We start from the raw sequence: 18636 nt of genomic DNA, 5'->3' as shown, positions 1-18636 counted from the left end.
ATATATATATATATATATATATATACACATATACACACACTGTTTCTATATACACACACACAATATATACATATATATATATATATATATATATATATATATATATATATATATACATATATATGTATATATATCTTATCTTTTCCATTCAAGTAAATGGGAAAGTGTGTCCAAACTTTTGACTGGTACTTTTGACTTAGTGTGTGTGTATATAGAAACCGCTTACAGAGATCACTTCCATCTGGGTCAAATTGATCACTATAAACGGATAATTATTATAAGCGATTTCTTTTTTTCTTTTTCTGAATTTCTCATGCAGACTACCATCTAATTGACATTTGTATATTTGTTACATGAATATGCCTCTCACTCACAGGCTTTCTCGCTACCACTACTCGCTCTCCTCATCCATTCTCTAGCTCGCTTGACCACTGCTTCTCTCTCTCTCTGAGATGACGCCAATTGTTGCCAATTCACATCATACTGCTTCCATTCAGACTGCAGCCGAGATAGCGTATGTATTCCCCCAATGCCAGTTTGTGCATATTCAGTATGTACCTAGGAACCCTTTGCAAACAAACAACCACTGCGTGTGAAGGCTGCAAATTTGGAGAGTTGTCCAATATGAGATAAGTTGTGCTAAGATAAAAATACGTACCAGCTTATTGTTTGCTTCTACAGCTGACATATTTGAATAGACTTCATGTGTCAAATATATTTTTTTACATTATTTGAAGATTTCTGTTTGTCGCGAATTAGCTACATTCGTCCATAACGGCTACATTTGGCCATAATGGCAGCATATAAATAATGCTGTATTTAGATGGATTTCAGCACTCACATGCATTTCTTTGGGAAATGCCATTCTAGGAAATTTCTATATTCATAATAAACATAGCATAGTGGGATATAAATGCAATTTCTGTGCTTTTTCATAACACGCAACAAAATGAATGCATCAATGTTCTATGGGAAGCGACCAGGTGGACTTCAAACCGGGGTTCCACCAGACAAAATTGATGACAGTTGTCTTAGTGACAGTGGGGATAGCGATGAAGACTACACTCCTACACCAGGTGATGAAAACGCCAGTAATAGGGGCATCGGCACTATCCACTAATCTATCAACGCCCCTGTACGTAGCATGCACAGGCCCCATGCATAGAGGCACTGCCTCGCCGCAGCGGTTGCGGTCTCGACCCCAGCTTGCGGCCTGTGTCATTCCCCCATTCTCTATTTCCCCACTTCATGCTGTCCTAAAGCAAAAGGCTAATTAAATATTCATAACAGCAGTAATAATGCTATAATTTCGTGTAGAGTTTCAGCTTTTTGTCGTTTACTGTTAAAAAATGGACACAGCATAGCAGAGTAGCAATAATGCACCTGAAACTGATCATGGAGCAGATGAAAGCTCTTTCAGCTACCCTGATGAAGAAGGTGAGGTCACAGCTCTCCATCAGGGAAGTGCAGCCAACCCCTGGAACCCTGCCCATGGACCACCAGACACCTGGCATGCAAACCCCCTGGTGAGACGACGACCAACAGCACTCGCTTACCAGTGGGATGCACAGGGCAGACCTATCTGCCGAAGTTGTGGTGCAGGTGGGCATGTTCAGCACCGGTGCCCCCACAGACCATCAGGGCCTCTGGATTTTTAATTCCCCCTACAGCTGAGGGCCAAGCAGTGGGGGCAGTCACTAAAGATACGGAGCCCACAGCACAGTGAGTGTTAAGATGATGGATGCTCTATTCCTTTTGTACTTGATATAAGATCACAGGTCTCATTGCTGAGCCAAAGCTTGTTAAGGAGGTACCTAGAAGGAACCAGTGTGACCAGTGCTGATGATGTTCCCTTTCTGACCCTGCGTGCTGCAAAGGGCTTGACGATCCCCTATGTTGGCTACACTTTGGTTGAGTGTATGGTAGGAAGCGTTCACGTTCGTGAAAAAGGGGGGATAACTGTCAATAATGAATGCCTGGGTCCAGATAAGGGTATACTTGGCATACACTTTATTAAACCTGTGTGGTCTGCTCTCACTCAAGGAAATCACCTGGAGTTGTCACCCTTCAAGACCACCATGCCTCCTATGGAAGGACAGATTTGGGCCAGAGCCTTTGCAGAGTGCCAACGGATAGCCACCAGAGGTCCTCTTAGTCCCTACCAGGGTGTGGCAAAGTTACAGCAACAGCAAATAGTCGTCATCCCACCCCAATCTGAGATGATTGTGTAGACACAGGTATCTGAAGATGCATCTAACCCATCCTGTAATGTGATTGTAGAGCTGCTTCCTGACAGTGACACAGAATAGCATGTGGGTCGGACCCTGGGCAGCCTAAATGGAGGACGGGTGCCGTGTAGGATTTGCAACTCCAACCCTTACCCAGTAGAGGTCCCTCAACACCAACCATTGGCCCAAGTGACAGAGGTGTCCACAACAGACATATAAGGAGAGCAAGAGCTGGTGCTCAACAGTTTGGCATCAGATGTGGTGGAAGTCATAGACCGCGGAACCGGGTGGGCCAGGGGGGCCATGGCCCGGGTAACTTTTGTACTCTGACATAGAGGGCTGCATTGGGACTCGGCGGGACCCAACGCAAATAGTAATAGTCATTTTGATCCACACTCCACCAGTTGGTGGCGGTAATGGGCCAATTCGCTGTTTGCCAACCGCCATTAAACAGCAGAAGAAGAAGAAGATGTTGCCTAGCGACAGGATGTCAACACAGGAACTTGGTGCACATGCATGAGCGTTTCCACTCCATATTTATTCATAAATGGACGAATATGCCCTGAACCAGCTTTCATACCAATTTGCCGCTTGCTCTACCTGTCTGTCTGTCTGTCTGTCTGTCTGTCTGTCAGCTCCATCTGTCATGAGACAAACATGAAAGAAGATGTGCAGTTTATTGTGTTTCACCGGCGACGAGCTGTCATTACGAGCGACTATCACGCACGTCTGCGCGCTCTTTATAACTCACTGTGAACCTATGTTGCATAATAAAGATTTGCCCCCTCGTAATTTTTAACCGCTCCCTCAGTAACTTCATCCTGGCGCCGGGCTTGCCTTAACCTCAATCACTGCGTGATTATATAAAGGTAGAAAAATAAATAAATACAGAGGAGGAGAATAGAATATGAAACAGCCTTTATTTCATTAAAAACTAAATGAAAACAACGAAATAGGAGCGCTATTCCTGACCAGTGCGTCAAAAGACATGCAGGCCAGGGGAACGAAACAAACAACCCCATGAATCTCTTTATTAATAGCCTATAAAATGACGTGTTTTCTCCTGCGGGACGGGAGAAGACACAAAATCAATGCATCTCTATTATTGTGCGGGCATAAATTCTCAGAGTTTTGCGGGAGCGGGCGGGAGTGGACATACACATTGCGGGAGCGGGCGGGAGTGTAACACACACGTTGCGGTTGCGGGCGGTAATGGTCAGAAATTCAGCGGTGCGGGCAGGAGCGTGATGAAGAAAACAGTCCCGCGCAGGGCTCTACTCTGACAAACTATTTTATATGAATAAAAGCCTAAGTTGTAGCCTATCTGTGTTTTTACGAGCCAAGTCACCACACACCTTCACTCACTCTCACCAACTGCTGCCGATAAAAAAAACTCCCACTGACTGCTGCATATTGATTTGATATTAGTGTGCCTATCAAGTGCATTGTTTATCAATACGTCATGCATGAGCGTCGCGAGCTAACGGCGGGCACCTGCGCTGGCTGCATCTGGGAAAATGAAGAGACAGAAGTCGATATCTGATTTTCTTCAAGTAAACAGAAAAAACAAAATGATCAAATTACTCCAGCTTCCACTGTGGCCTCATCTGTGCGTTTATGTATAAATAGGCTTGGCCTGTTGTGTGTGAATGTTAGAGTGGGATCAGAGGGGTTAATCTGAGCAAGCATGTGTTCGTGTTCATGCGTGTACTGTAGATGTGACTGTGTGGCGTCGGAATAAAAAAAAGTGCTCTGCAATGTTATTTAATACATCAGTAATATTGTCTGTTTCAATGCATATGCCCCCCCACCCCCTCCACGTGACATATGCCCCCCCACCCCCTCCACGTGACTTGAAATTATGGCCCCTCCTTGTTCAGATGCGTTCCGCCGTCCATGGTGGAAGTAGCAATGAGGGTGACCCTGACCAACAGAGGGAAATTATGAACCTACTGCAAAAGGTGTTTTCAAGCCACAGTGAGGACATTGGCTGCACTAGTGTTGTGAAACACCAGATACCAACTGGTACAGCACCCCAGAGTCGTGAAACGTACCGTCCTGTCCCTCCAAGCCTGTATTCTGATCTACGAACCTTGCTTCAGAACATGCTGGACAGTGGTGTGTTGAGGGAAAGTACGAGTCCTCTGACAACCCCTTTTGTACTTGTCAGGAGGAAGGATGGAAGCTGGAGGTTCTGTGTAGACCACAGGAAGTTAAATGCAGTCACACATAAGGACACCTACCCTACCTTGCATCAAGGAGTCACTGACCAGTCTCAAAGCTGCTTAATGGTATTCCACGCTCGACCTGGCAAGTGGCTATTGGCAGGTGGAAATGGACCCTGCTGATAGAAAGAAGACAGCTTTTACAACACCCTACAAGTTCGAACGAATGCCATTTGGCCTGCGCAGTGCCATTTGGCCTGTGCAATGCCAAAGCAACGTTTCAGAGGCTGATGCAACACTGCTTGAGCAATATGGTAAATGATTCATCGCTGATTTATCTGGATGTTTTTGCCAGATTTCAGTCGTCACATACGCCACCTGGAAGAAGTGTTCCAGCAGCTCCACCAGCATGGACTGAAGCTGCAGCCCAGGAGGTGCCGCTTTTGACCTCTTGAAAGAGACCCCGTTGAACGCACCTATCCTGGCATATATTGGCTTCTCTCTCCCTTTTAGGCTGTACACAGATGACCCTTAAAAAGGTGGCCTTTTACTGGGCAGATTTTAATGGATTTAATTTAATTGTGGATTTTAATTTGATATATTGTTATTTCTCTCAGCCATTTCAAGTCGCCCATTTTAATTGTTTTATTTTAACATTTTTAGTGACTATCCAATCTCTGCATTTGTCAATGCTGTGATTTTATTGGTTTTAAATGAATTATTTAAAGCCACCTTTTGGGTCACTTTTTTTTTAACAGTGTAAATATTTTATTGCTGGTAAAGTTTGGAACCGCACACCGCTGTATGGCATATGTACGGGTTTTGGTGTATTCCTTTTAATAGGAAAACAAACAAACGGTGCATAAGAACAGCCTGCTGTAAATTAGTTTTGTGTCACAAACCCCACAAAATGATTTGTTTCACTGTCAGGATTTTATCTATTCGGTCTGGAAACATTTTAAATGAGCCACATGATTAAATCATTTTATCTCATTCAAGTTAGCTGAGAACTAAACTCTAAGTAGCCAGCTCAGCCAGCACAAGCCTCTAGTGTGTTTCTCTATGACCCCAATGATGCCGAAGATTTGGAGACTTTTACACCCGGCTTTTTTGGCTTCATGCGCTACTGTGTAACTGTTATAGGAATAAATGGGGCCCCACCTCCAAAGCTGTATCCACCTCTCTTTATATGTCCTTGGGAGACACATCTGTATGTGTGTGTGTGTGTGTGTGTGTGTGTGAGAGTGTGTGTGAGACGTGCCTGGCAGGGATATGGACTGTAATGTATTCTCCCTGTTATCACCCTCTTCAGTGAGCTTCCAGACTGTAAACAAACTATATTAAGGAATACGGAAGGGCTTTGGGATGGTGGTTGGTTGTCTGACGCAGGAACAAGCTCAGGAGGTCAAAAACAGATGTAATAATCACAACAATAACAAGGACAAGTTAAAAGTGAAACGTTTCTAATCTTCCAAAACCACAAAAACACTGAAATTCACTTCCTCTGGGTACTGTCATCCTCATAACGAACAGAGTTGAATGAAACAGAACTTTATTGTCTCACCAGAGCAGGAGGTTTATTTTTGTTTTATTGATGATCCTAATAGTAACCTATTTTAGGAAGAAAGCAGGTAATCCACAGGCTGATATTAGTTATCTAATCAGGATGTAATTGTGATGTTTCAACATGTACACAGAGAGCTTCAGTCAAAATAACACAGGTTACACAACCAGTGTTTTTCCCGACACACGGAGCATTGGTGGCTGATAGAGAATGTTCCTCTCTGGGAAAACACATACCAGGAGCATGCACGTTAGACAGCTGGTACTGTCTGCCACACATATTGAAACCAACGGTAAGCAGTAGCTGCCGCTTGTTCTCTCTGTCTGTATATCTCTTGAAAGATAAAGAGCTGATACTCTTCAGAAGTTGGTTTCAATATTTGGTTTTGAAGGTTAATGTCTATTATTTGCTGTCCTCACTATGTATGTGGGTGTACTGTGATGGAACAAGCTAAACACACTTTAAAGGCTGAAGGCAGAAACTACTGTAAACTATAATAATAGTATTGGATCAAATACAGGAGACTCAATTACAAATCAGGAAAACATGAGAAACCACAAACAAGTGTGAGTTTACACCAAAGTTCATTTAATAATGTACTGACATCACATTAGCCTCAGACAGCTGATTTATGGTTAAGTTTGGTTCACAGTAAACAAAATAAATTCACACCTCAACTTGTAAACAACAGTCACAAAACAGCTGAAATAAAATGAGTATGTACAGAAAATGTTTAAACAAGGGCCTTTGCTTGTCAATATTTGCTTAGTCACATATGGAACAAAAAGGAATGCTGCAGAAGTGCAGGTGTATTGACATTTAGCTGGATCATGACCTAGATGATTCGCTGTACACATACTGTACATGGAGTAACTTTTTTAAATACAAATGGCTCACTTTCTAAGATTCACAATTAAAGACTGTTGATAAAATGTTTACTAAAACTACTGAAATTTACTGTATTTTTGAAGATATCCACTAAATCTGACTAACTCAGACTGCTAAAGCCACATATTAATTTCAGATAAACATTTATCTGAAGTTTATCATTTACATTTAACTTCCTCCAGCAGTCTAAAGATATGCAGGTTAGGGTAATTGGTGACTCTAAATTGGCCGTGGGTGTGAATGTAAGTGTGAATGGTTGTCTGTCTCTACGTGTCAGCCCTGTGATAGTCTGGTGACCTGTCCAGGGTGGACTCCGCCTCTCACCCAATGTCAGCTGGGATAGGCTATAAACCAACACAATAGTTTGTGACCCCTTGCTTTCTTTTTGAGACTCATCTTTGGTCACGTCAGTCAGATGCTACTTTACCAGGAATGGCTTTAAGCTTAATAATAATTCAGTCAGCATGAATTATTATAGACACATGAGGAATGTGGTGACATAAATACTGTGGTGACTTTGCTGTGTTTTTCTCCCCTATACTTGACCTTGTTATTGTAGTGTGTTCTGTCTTTCCCTGCTGTAACATAATAACTATAAATATATGTGTGAGACAGAGTGATGTAACTCTTGATCTTGAATTAAGCATACAGGTACACTGGGACCCACAACAAAGCAAACGTAGCACCACTGTTCAATAGAGATCAACAGATTCATTAAAGAAAAATTAGAATACGAAATTGTGTATAGGCACAAACAATAGTCCAAACCCTCTGCCCTCCTGTTTTCCTGTGTTGGACTGCACCAGCTATTTATAAATCCATCACTGAGTTGGGACGTAAAGTCCTCGCTGAATTCTTAGTAATTACTAACTCGTTTTAAACTAGTGATTTAGTAAATTAATAAAGCACATTTCATAATTTCAGGTAAATGGTCTTATTTTTAACAGCTGCAACAACGTTGTAACGTCTGGTGTGTGACATCATGGCAAAATGTGGTCCTGTTGACACCTAATGTAGCTATACTACCAAAGAAGCTGTTTTGAGTACTTTGGTGTCTGTCTGTCTGTTGGCAAGTGTGTCAAAGTGTTAATAATGCAACAGTGCAAGATGCCGTTATAAAACTTAATAGATGTGTAACGCCCCAATTTATAATATTTATGATATTATCATTATTATTATTATTAAAATTAATGAACTAAAGAAAAAAGGCACCAATGTTGTTTGTTAAGCAAATATCTGTGTGTGTGTGTGTGTGTGTGTGTGTGTGTGTGTGTGTGTGTGTGTGTGTGTGTGTGTGTGCGTGTGTGTGCGTGCGAGATACACACTGGACCTTTAACATGCTAATATTTAGCAGATAGCTTGATGTTTAGTTTGTTTGCAGCCAAGTTCAAAGATGTGTATGGTCCAAACAAGGCTAGAAATAGGAGGGGTAGGGAGTAAGGAAGGGGCCAGCGGGCCCCCACTTTATACCCCTGCCCAACATTCAGTTTTAGTTATTGCAGAGTGGTCAGATCACGAGATGGTCCATAGTTTTTTTTATTCTTTATTACTAGTATTTAGCAAATGATATCTATAATTACAATGAAACGCTTAGAACTTGAAACCAAGTTTTCAGGGATTTTAACTTGGGTAGGTGTTGCAGGATGCCTCCAGCAACATAAAGCATGACGTGTTGTCATTATGTGCAGCAGATTACCACAATAATTTTTTATTATCAGTTACTGGATTTATTCATATGTTCCTTACAGAAAAATGTGTTAATAGCCCATGTTGCTTGTGTATTATAAAAAGAGCAAGGACTGTGGAAAATTGTATGCTTAGCTCTGTCTCTCTAGAGTCACAAAGGGCAAAAATATAGTTTTATTTTGGCTTTGGGGAGGGTTATACAAATTGAAATGGTTATATTTTGTATTTATTCCACATATTCTCATAAAATGGTTCTTATGATATGCTATGACAATGCAGATGCAACAGCTCTTTGATATCCTACAAATTAGAGCCCCAAAGAATGACGTTACATCCTTAACATACAGTTACATAATTAACATAAAGTTATGGAGATTAGGTTTAGGCAAGTAAAGTTACTGTGGTTAGATTAGGTTTGGGAGAAGAGGGGAAGGATGCAATCGTGGGGATATAGGGGATATACGTATATGAATTTAGGTGCATTACCTACCTTACAGTTTATGACAGGGGTAGGCAACCTGCAGCTCTGGAGCCACATGGGCTCTTTAGCCCCTTTCCAGTGGCTCCCTTGGGCAAATAAATATATATATATATATATATATATACATACACCTTTTCCTGGTGGTGATGGACTCCAAATCCAAAAATGTAAGAGTCTCACAGGAAAAATTGAGACATTAATAATGGTTGGACAGATTAATTTGCTTTCACCATCAACTTTTACCAAATGAACATTACTACTTTAGCCCACTGCTGAGTAGCCACCTTGTACTAAAACATACTAATGAATGCTCATTTAGACCTATTGGTAATGTTGATAGGCTATTTTAGACGCAATAGTCTGTGTTTCCTTCACAATAAGACTTAAATACATTCTTGACTGGTTTCCCCGTCACTTCGGTCCGGTAAAACACAGCTTTTAATCCAGTTTCTCGCTTTTTTTTATTAACGAACCACTTGCTCTCAGCTTTTATTTTATGTACTTTTTAAACATGGACTAAGGTTTTAAGCCATTGGGCCTGTGGTTGTCACGGATCATAGACTACCGCAGAAGTGAACGCAGAAGTCGCCAGCCGAACCGCATTAGTGAGGCGCTAACTTTTAAAAATCGTTTAACTGTGGGAGACCTACAACTCACCACCTGAAGCGGACTGCCCCCTTAAAATTGGGGAAGGTCCCCTTGGACATTTCGGCCCCACGACCGAGGGTAAAAATTTTAACTCACCTCTGTGTGTTGATACTGTGTCCCGGGGGACGGATCTCCAGCACAGGCCGCAGGTATGTTGGCGGTGTGTGAGTCCTGCTTCCCAACCCTGTCAAAACTGAGAGAGAGCCTCTCTGGACTGCAGGCCGACCTCAAGGAGAGGGAAAAGATCCTCCTGGATTTTACCACCGTCGCCACGACCCAGGCGAAACATATTGCTCACCTGACGGCATCCGGCGCTGGTGACCGGAGCATGACGGACACGAACAACACCACCCTGGCGTGGACCGGCTCCATAACCACCGGAACTCCGACACCAGCACTAGCCGAGTCCCGCTGGCACCGCCAAGGAGCCAAGCCCAAATCATCGGCACTCTCCACCTCCTGCCTTCGCCCCGCGGAGCCGCAGCCCTTCATCGCGGAGGATGGAGCGGGAGCACCGGTGCGCTCAACTCCACTCAAGCCGAGGGAGCCCTGGTCGGTGGTGGCCAGGGGCTCTGGGGCTTGTCCATCTCCTCCTCCTCCTCCGCCTCCGGAGCTGCTGCTGGATAACAGGTATGACATCCAAGGCCAATTTCCACCAGATGCGTGTTGGTTGCGTCTGCGCTCCGGCACGGCAGCGGAGCCGATAGGATTCCATTCTAGTCAATGTGTGTGTTTCCACCGGCTGCGCCTGTGCTGCGTTCCGGTTCCGGCTCCGTCTCAGCTCCGGCACTCCGGCACTTCTATTTTTGCCGGACGCCGGAGCAGAACGCAGCAATTCAGCACAGAGCAGATCGTGCGGGACAGGAAGTCGTGCACAGAAACACAATAAAATATCCGGTTAATTTTCAAAATAAAGTACACAGTGTTCACAGCGGATCATATTTCCCTGCACTACACCTTAAAAACTACATAATGGGCAGAGGCAGGCCTGAAGTCAACAGGTCAGAGGTTTTCAGACGTCATTTCACCCGGTGAACACCATGGACGAGGAGATATTAATCATGGCAGTGCACCGAGATGCCTTCCGGCGGAGCTGCACCGCACCGCACAGCAAACGCAGCCGGTGGGTATTGACGGACGGCGGAGCACGCAGCGGATAACCAGCGCTGCCGTTCTGCAACGGACACGCATCCAGTGTAAATCCGGTGTAAGCCTGCAGGACTTCCCTCCCGTGGATGCTTCGTCCAGCTCGCCTGTGGAACCTGTAGGCCTACTCCAGCTCGCCTGTGGAACCTGTAGGCCTACATCCAGCTGGCCGTGGCTCTCACCAGTCCAGGAATTGGCGTCTGCTCGTCCAGCCTGACCCCTCCCCTCCATCCCGGCCAGGAGGAACCGCGGCCCGGCGCCACAAACATCGGGCTCCATCCCGTCACCGTCGTACCTCCAGGCAGTCGGAGGCGCGCACTCGGGAGCAGCGCACCCCCTCTGTGCTAGTGATCGGGACCTCCATGGTTAGGCACGTGGAAGTGCACAACGGCCGCACCTTCTGCCACCCTGGTGCCCGTGTCAGTGAGGTTGCATCCTCCGCCCTCCAGCTGACTGCACGGCACAGCTATCAACAACCTCAGGAACCAGCAGTCAGAGGTCCTCAAGCAGGACTTCATCTCCCTGGTGGACTGCCTGCTGGACACGGGGAAGCGGCTAATTATTTCCGGCCCGCTTCCCCCACCTCGTCATGGTGACGTCACCACCAGCCGCCTTCATCAGCTGCACCTGTGCCTGAAGGGATAGCCTACTGCTTGTCCAAAAGTATCCCTTTTGTGGACAATTTTATAGCTTTTTTAAACAGACCCCACCTTTTTAAACGGGACGGCCTCCACCCAAACCAGGAGGGATCACGGCTTTTATCAGTCAACATTGACCTGACCGTCCGATCCTGCACCACAGCCACCTCCTGACTCACTGCTCACCCACCTCCACCCTCCTCCACTACACATTGCACCACACACACTTCTCCCTCAGTAGCACCTTCTCTGCAACCGGAAACACAGGACATTCACACCATAAAAACTATCATTACACTTAGAAAGTTGAAACCCAGGAATGTTTTTAGACCTAACCGTGTTTTTAACATCCATTTGAAAAGTCATGAAGAGCGCACGTTCAGCACAAACATTAAAATGGCAGTGCTGAACGTGCGCTCCCTTTTAAACAAATCTTTTATCATAAATGATTTAATTTTAGACAATAACCTAGACAGTATTCTCCTTACAGAGACATGGCTTGGCACCGACGCACCTGTTGTTCTCACCGAGGCTTCCCCACCAAATTTTAACTTTTTATATTCTATTAGGGGAGGTAAAAGAGGAGGCGGAACTGCATCAGTAACAAAAACCACAATGTCCTCAAATGAAGTTTCTTTTAGCAGTTACACGTCATTTGAGCATCATGCCTTTGTTTTTAGCAGCCCTCCTATCCTTTGCATAACGGTTTACAGACCACCCCAGTACTCCACTTCTTTTATCAGTGATTTCTCTGAATTATTATCAATCATTCACTCCACCTACAACAGGATTTTAATAACTGGTGATTTTAATCTACACATTGACAACACCTCGGACCCAGTATCCAGAGAATTTTTAAACCTCTTAAACTGTTTAGATTTTAAACAACATATCACGCAGCCGACCCACAGCAGAGGGCACACCCTGGACCTGGTCATAACCTATGGCCTGTCCGTGGGTGTGTCCTCTGTTGTGGATCTGGCTGTGTCCGACCACTTTTGTGTGTTTTTTAACATCACCAGTTTTAACCAACAGGAGGCCCCGGTGAGAACAGTGAGGAAACGCTACCTAACTTCTGAAGTGGCTGCAAATTTTATCCAGATTTTACAGAGCACTCCTGCAGAGATTTTACCAGCACCCTGTGATTTTATTGTGGACAATTTTAACAACAAACTCAAGTCAACGCTGGACTCAGTGGCTCCACTTTTAATCAAAACAATTAGAACAAAACCTACACCCCCATGGAGAAATCAGGAAATCAAACAACTGAAAAGATACTGCAGGAGTGCTGAGAGAAGATGGAGAAAATCAAACCTAACAGTCCACTACGAAATATTACGTCAACATCTCAAAACCTACAATAACGCAGTCAAACAGGCAAGAATTTCCCACTTCAAAAAACTAATCTCTGACAATAAAAACAATCCCAAATTCCTCTTCTCCACAATTGATATTTTAACAAACAGTAATTTTAACAGATCACCTAAGACAACAACCAATGCCCTTTGTGAGGACTTTGCAGACCACTTCAGAAGTAAAATCAATGACATCAGATCCAGTCTTTTATCGCAACAGATTTTAACTGTCGACACACCTGGATCATTGCTTTTACCTGAGGAAACACTGGAGAGTTTTGCCCTGGTTGATGCGAGGACACTTGGTCGAGTTTTCTCCCAAGTAAAGCCCACAACCTGCCTTTTAGACCCAATTCCCACACCATTTTTTAAAACATTTTATGGATTCTTTGAGGAACAGCTACTGTACATGGTGAATTGCTCTCTTCAGACAGGTGTCTTCCCGGCCTCCTTGAAAACGGCGGTGGTGAAGCCCCTTCTGAAGAAGAGCAATTTAGACCCCAACATTTTTAATAATTATCGACCTGTATCCAACTTACCATTTTTAAGCAAAATTTTAGAAAAACTGGTTTTTAACCAAGTAAATGATTTTTTAAATACAAATAACACTTTAGAGAAGTATCAGTCTGGTTTTAGGATGAACCACAGTACCGAGACAGCCCTTTTAAAGATTTTAAACGACATCAGGTGCAATTTAGATAACCATAAACTCACAGTCTTGGTACTACTGGATCTAACCGCCGCCTTCGATACAGTAGACCATCACATTTTATTAAATAGACTGAGGCACCTGGTCGGCCTCTCTGGTACTGTTTTTAACTGGTTCGTCTCTTACCTTACTGATCGACACTTCTTTGTAAGTATGGATACATGTTCCTCAGGAACCCATGAGATAAAGTTTGGGGTCCCCCAGGGGTCAATTTTAGGTCCAACTCTTTTTAATCTCTACATGCTTCCTCTGGGGGACGTCATCAGGAGGCACGGCATCAGCTTTCATAGTTATGCTGATGATACGCAACTGTACATCGCCGTGTCTCCTGATGACACAGGGCCAATTGATGCCCTTTTTAACTGCATTTTAGATATAAAGTCATGGATGGCAGCGAATTTCCTGCAGCTCAACCAGGACAAAACAGAGGTTTTAGTCATTGGTCCTGAAGGCCAGAGAGAGAAACTTTTACCAAAACTACAGGATTTTAAACCAACACAATCTGTAAAAAATCTGGGTGTGATTTTTGACTCTGAGCTCTGTTTTATTCCACATATTAAAAACATAACAAAGGCAGGTTTCTACCACCTTAAGAATATAGCCAGAGTCCGCCCGTTTCTCTCTCAGGCCAGCACGGAGGTGCTGATGCATGCTTTTATCTCCTGTAGGTTAGATTATTGTAATGCCCTGCTCTCTGGTCTTCCCAAAAAGAGTATCTCAAATCTACAATTATTACAGAATTCAGCTGCACGAGTGCTGACGAGGACCAGAGGGCGGGAGCACATTACACCAGTTTTAAAATTGCTGCATTGGCTCCCCGTGCGCTTCAGGATCGATTTTAAGGTTCTTTTATTAGTTTTTAAATGTCTTAACGGTCTTGGGCCTTCTTATTTATCTGACCTGCTTTTACCATATCAACCCTCGCGGACCCTGAGGTCCTCCGGCACCGGCCTTTTAACCATACCACAAGTTAGGACTAAAACACACGGGGAGGCGGCATTTAATTATTATGGCCCCCGATTGTGGAACAGCCTGCCGGAGAACCTCAGAGCTGCAGAGACTGTTGATGTTTTTAAAAAGAGGCTCAAGACTCATCTTTTTAATCAGGCTTTTAACTGATCTCTTTATTTATCTATTTTAAATTCCTCTTATAACCGATTTATCCATCTATTATCTATTTTTTATTTATTTTTTATATTCTTACCCTTCCTCTTTTTACGTTCTTATCTCATTTAACCTTTATCTTTTGTTATTTTAGTTAGCCTATAGGTTTTAGTTTTGATGCATTTTATGTCTCTGTTTTAGATCATTCTTACCTAGCTACTAACTCAATTTTATGAGCTAAATAGCTTTTTGTTGGGTGGGAGGGTTGGGTTTTCTCTTTTCTTTTTTGTTTTCTGTTTTGGTTCTTTGTTGTTTTTAACCTCTGTGAGGCACTTTGTGTTACTGTTGTATGAAATGTGCCATATAAATAAAGTTGATTTGATTTGATTTGAAATACATTTTCCTTTTTTTTTTTTTTTTAATTTTTGTTATAGCTCTTTTGATAGTAAAGTTATTTTACAGCAGAATGTTTTTTTGATTGTTTTCAAATTGCCAAAATGACTTAATTTATCATACAGAGAAACTGTAAAAACAAACAAACAAGCAAACCCAAAAACATTACCATATCTAAATTTAAAATAGTGATATTTCATCACAATCACTTTATCTAGTCTACGTCTCATTAACAGTGTGGCCAAAAATGAACTGTGAACCTACCAGCATGCACCAACTAGCATTTTTTTTATTTTTTATTTTTAACATACAGACGTCAAAGGGTAAGTTTTAAAAATCCAATGACACATTTATGATGGAGGAGGGTCATGTATTTTCTGCCAGTCTGGGACGCTCAAGGTAAAAATGTCTGTAGCTTCAGGGGAGGTATAATAAAAAAAAACAAAAAACAAGCAAACAAAAGAAAGTCACACCCTAGCCAACCATCTCCTCTGACAAGTAAAAACCAGTCCCTTGTTTTTATTATTAATCCGTTTAACAACTTTGTGACTCTATTATGGTAACATGTAGGGATGAAGTTGCGTCATTAAAAGGGTACACGCTGTTGACAGTGGACATAGCCTATATATTTCCATCCAAGCTGTTTATCTGACGGAGGAAACGTTATACTTACGTAACGTGACCCAGTCACACTGTACACACACATACCCCCTCCAACCCCTGTTTACTATCTTCTTTTACAGTTCATGTGGGTGGAGCTGGCTGCCGCCCACCGCGCGCTCCTATTGGCTGAGACGTCTATTAAATAACAGTTCCATGTGTGGCGCTGCAGACTTTAAACGACAGCATCTGCCGGAGTTTCTCCCCTCGGCCATCACTAATAACGGTCGTCCAGCTTTCTTGCTTTTTTTATTACGTCGGAGGACTTTATATCTCTCTCTTTTCTGGCTTTTATTTATTTTTGGTAAATTAGCTTTTGAGGATGACGAGTAAAATTAAGTTTGTTCAGTCTCTGATGAAGACTGCAGCGCTGGCCAACGTACCCAAACACATCGATCATTTCTCCAAGTTCTCCCCCTCTCCTCTATCAATGAAGCAGTTCTTGGATTTTGGTGAGTATCTGTTATTACTACAAGGTTCCTGCAGACATTTTTTCTTTTGATGCTGTGAAAGACACTGATGTGCCTTTACCGTTACCTTCTATTCTTGTATGAGCATTTTGGTTTGTTCGTGTTTTTTTTTTTTTTTTTTTTTTCAAATGTTATTAATCTATTTGTGGTTGTCATTGTTTTTATAGTATTTTTGAAATGTAGCGTTTTGGCTACAATTGCATACCATCAGGAATGAGAATGATGTAATAAGTATTGCATATATTCAATCCCTGAAGCTAAATGGAGTCCGTCTGCCCCATCTGCATTGAGCTTTTAATCGTTGCTACAGTGGTAAGCAATCAGGAGAGGCGCTGAAACAAAGACAGAGCAGTACTGTGACAAAATATTCTTTTACTTGTCTCATTGGCTTGATTTCACCATCTCGTGATAGTGAAAACAAGCTGTCAGTTCCGTGCTGTCAGCCTGCTGTTCAGACCTCAGTCAGACCTTGCCACTGTGTTGATGATGCTGATGGTGGGTAACATTGCTGCTGCTCATGTTAATGCAGTTAATGGTGGTGACTATGAATGATGATGACTTTTGTTAGAGACTGTACACAAGTTAGTAGGGGGAAAGGGGTCTGAGAGGGTGAGGGTACTGTCAGTTCTTCGTCAGTCTCTTTTTTTTTCCTTGTTATACATTTTATTTCAGCTGTCCTTGGCAATATAAGTATTAGTTCAATAGTAGTAGTTAATAGCTACATTAAAGTCTTCTTCCACCATGCTACCAGTTGGTACCATGGCGGTATGCTCAAATTCTTAGTCAGATCCACAGGTCCACCCTCTCCTCCAAATATGAGCCACAGCTGGCTTAAAAAAAATAAACAGCCAAACCCAAGGCCTCAAGACAACAGTCCACAAACCAATGGGTGATGTCACAATGGCTACGTCCACTTTTTTTATACAGTCTATGTGTTTATTTAAGCAGGGTGCTCTCATACACTTCAGTGTTTACCTATGAAAAGTAATGCACCAGAATTTGTATATTACCAATGTAATTGTGAAGGCTGTGATAAAGTGATGGGAGTAAAGAGGTAAGTACTGTAAAGAGCAAAAGTCAGCGTAAGGATGCAGGTTGAGGTGGTGGATGGGTCAAACAACACACAAATTTACTCCAGGAGACTGGTGTTCATGTGCCGTGGGAAATCAAGTGAACTTTTAAGTTATTCAAAGGTACGGAGTCATGTTACGTGAAGTAAGTGACTTTACGTTATGCACGTAACTTGATGATGGCCAAATATGATTCTTTTCCCAAGCTAACCTAACCTACGTTACCTATCCTACATAACTTTACGTTAAGTACATAACGTAACATAACGTCATAAAGTAATGACGCCCAACCATGATTCTTTTCCTAAACCTAACCAGTGAGGATACATAAAGTAACGTCACTTAACTTTAGGTTAAGTACATAACATAATGACGGCCAAATATGATTCTTTTCATAAACCTAACCTATGTAACTTTACTTTCCTAACCTAATCTAACCTACATGACCTTACGTTGGGTAGGTAACATAACACTGAGTATGTAGCCTAACGTATTAATGCTCCACCACGATTCTTTTCCTAAATCTAACTTAACCGGTTGCTACTTTGTTGGGCTTTAATTTGTTATATATCATACGAATATGAAGATACATTAAGTAAGTAACTTTAAGTTGCGTGATGATTGCCAAATATAATTCTTTTCATAAACCTAACCTATGTTACTTTGCTTTCCTAGCCCAACCTACATAACTTTACATTAGGTGTGTAACTTTATGTTAAGTATGTAACATAATCATGCCCAACCATGATTCTTTTCTCAAACCTAATCTAACCGGTAGGGGTGCTAATTTGTTGGGTTCTGTTGTGTTAGATATTATACAAACAATTTTTTAAGGACACATTTAAATACATAACTGTCTGTTAAGTACATAACGTGACGATGGCCAAATATGTAACTTTACATGAAATAGGTAACATGATGATGCCCAACCATGATTCTTTTCCTAAACCTAACCTAACTGGTTGGAGCGCTATTTTGTTGGTTGCTAATTTGTTACATGTCATATAAACTGCTGAATGAGGATACGTTGACTTCAGCGGCACAGATTTTACTGTAAGGTTTAAACTGGAGTACACCATTAAACAAGTTGTACCAATTTAACTGTTATATTTTTTTGATATGAGTGTTTTTCAGTAGAGAGACAGGTCCATGGAAGAGCATCAATTATTGTCCGGAGGGCTGTGATTTTTTAAAACAAACAAACCACCATTGTAGTTTTTGTACAGGTCTCAGTTTTGTTCTAAGTATTTAAATTTTTTCTTCATGATTTGATGCGAAATTAAAGGGAAATTTCGGTTTATTTCAACCCGTCTCCTATCGTCCTAAATTTGTTTCAAGTGACTAGTGACATAGAAATAATAGTTAGCATGTTAGCCGTTAGCCTAGATACAGCTGTAGCGTCAGACCTGTTAAAACTTAATTGAACGGGCA

The 18636-nt window shown here is 42.4% G+C and overlaps 1 protein-coding gene across 1 annotated transcript in view; it reads left to right on the top strand.

Annotated features, from left to right (window-relative positions):
- The first annotated feature begins 15840 nt into the window (after positions 1 to 15840).
- LOC126404990 (pyruvate dehydrogenase (acetyl-transferring) kinase isozyme 2, mitochondrial-like) overlaps positions 15841 to 18636 on the top strand; it is a 21314-nt gene continuing 18518 nt past the window's right edge. The window contains exon 1 of the mRNA XM_050068473.1: positions 15841 to 16117. Coding sequence (XP_049924430.1) covers positions 15988 to 16117 — 130 coding nt within the window. The 5' untranslated portion in view covers positions 15841 to 15987. The remainder of the gene's footprint in view (positions 16118 to 18636) is intronic.

This window comes from Epinephelus moara, chromosome 18 (genome assembly GCF_006386435.1).
Source record: "Epinephelus moara isolate mb chromosome 18, YSFRI_EMoa_1.0, whole genome shotgun sequence".
NCBI lineage: Eukaryota > Metazoa > Chordata > Actinopteri > Perciformes > Serranidae > Epinephelus > Epinephelus moara.
This window is presented reverse-complemented; position numbering and strand designations above follow the sequence as displayed.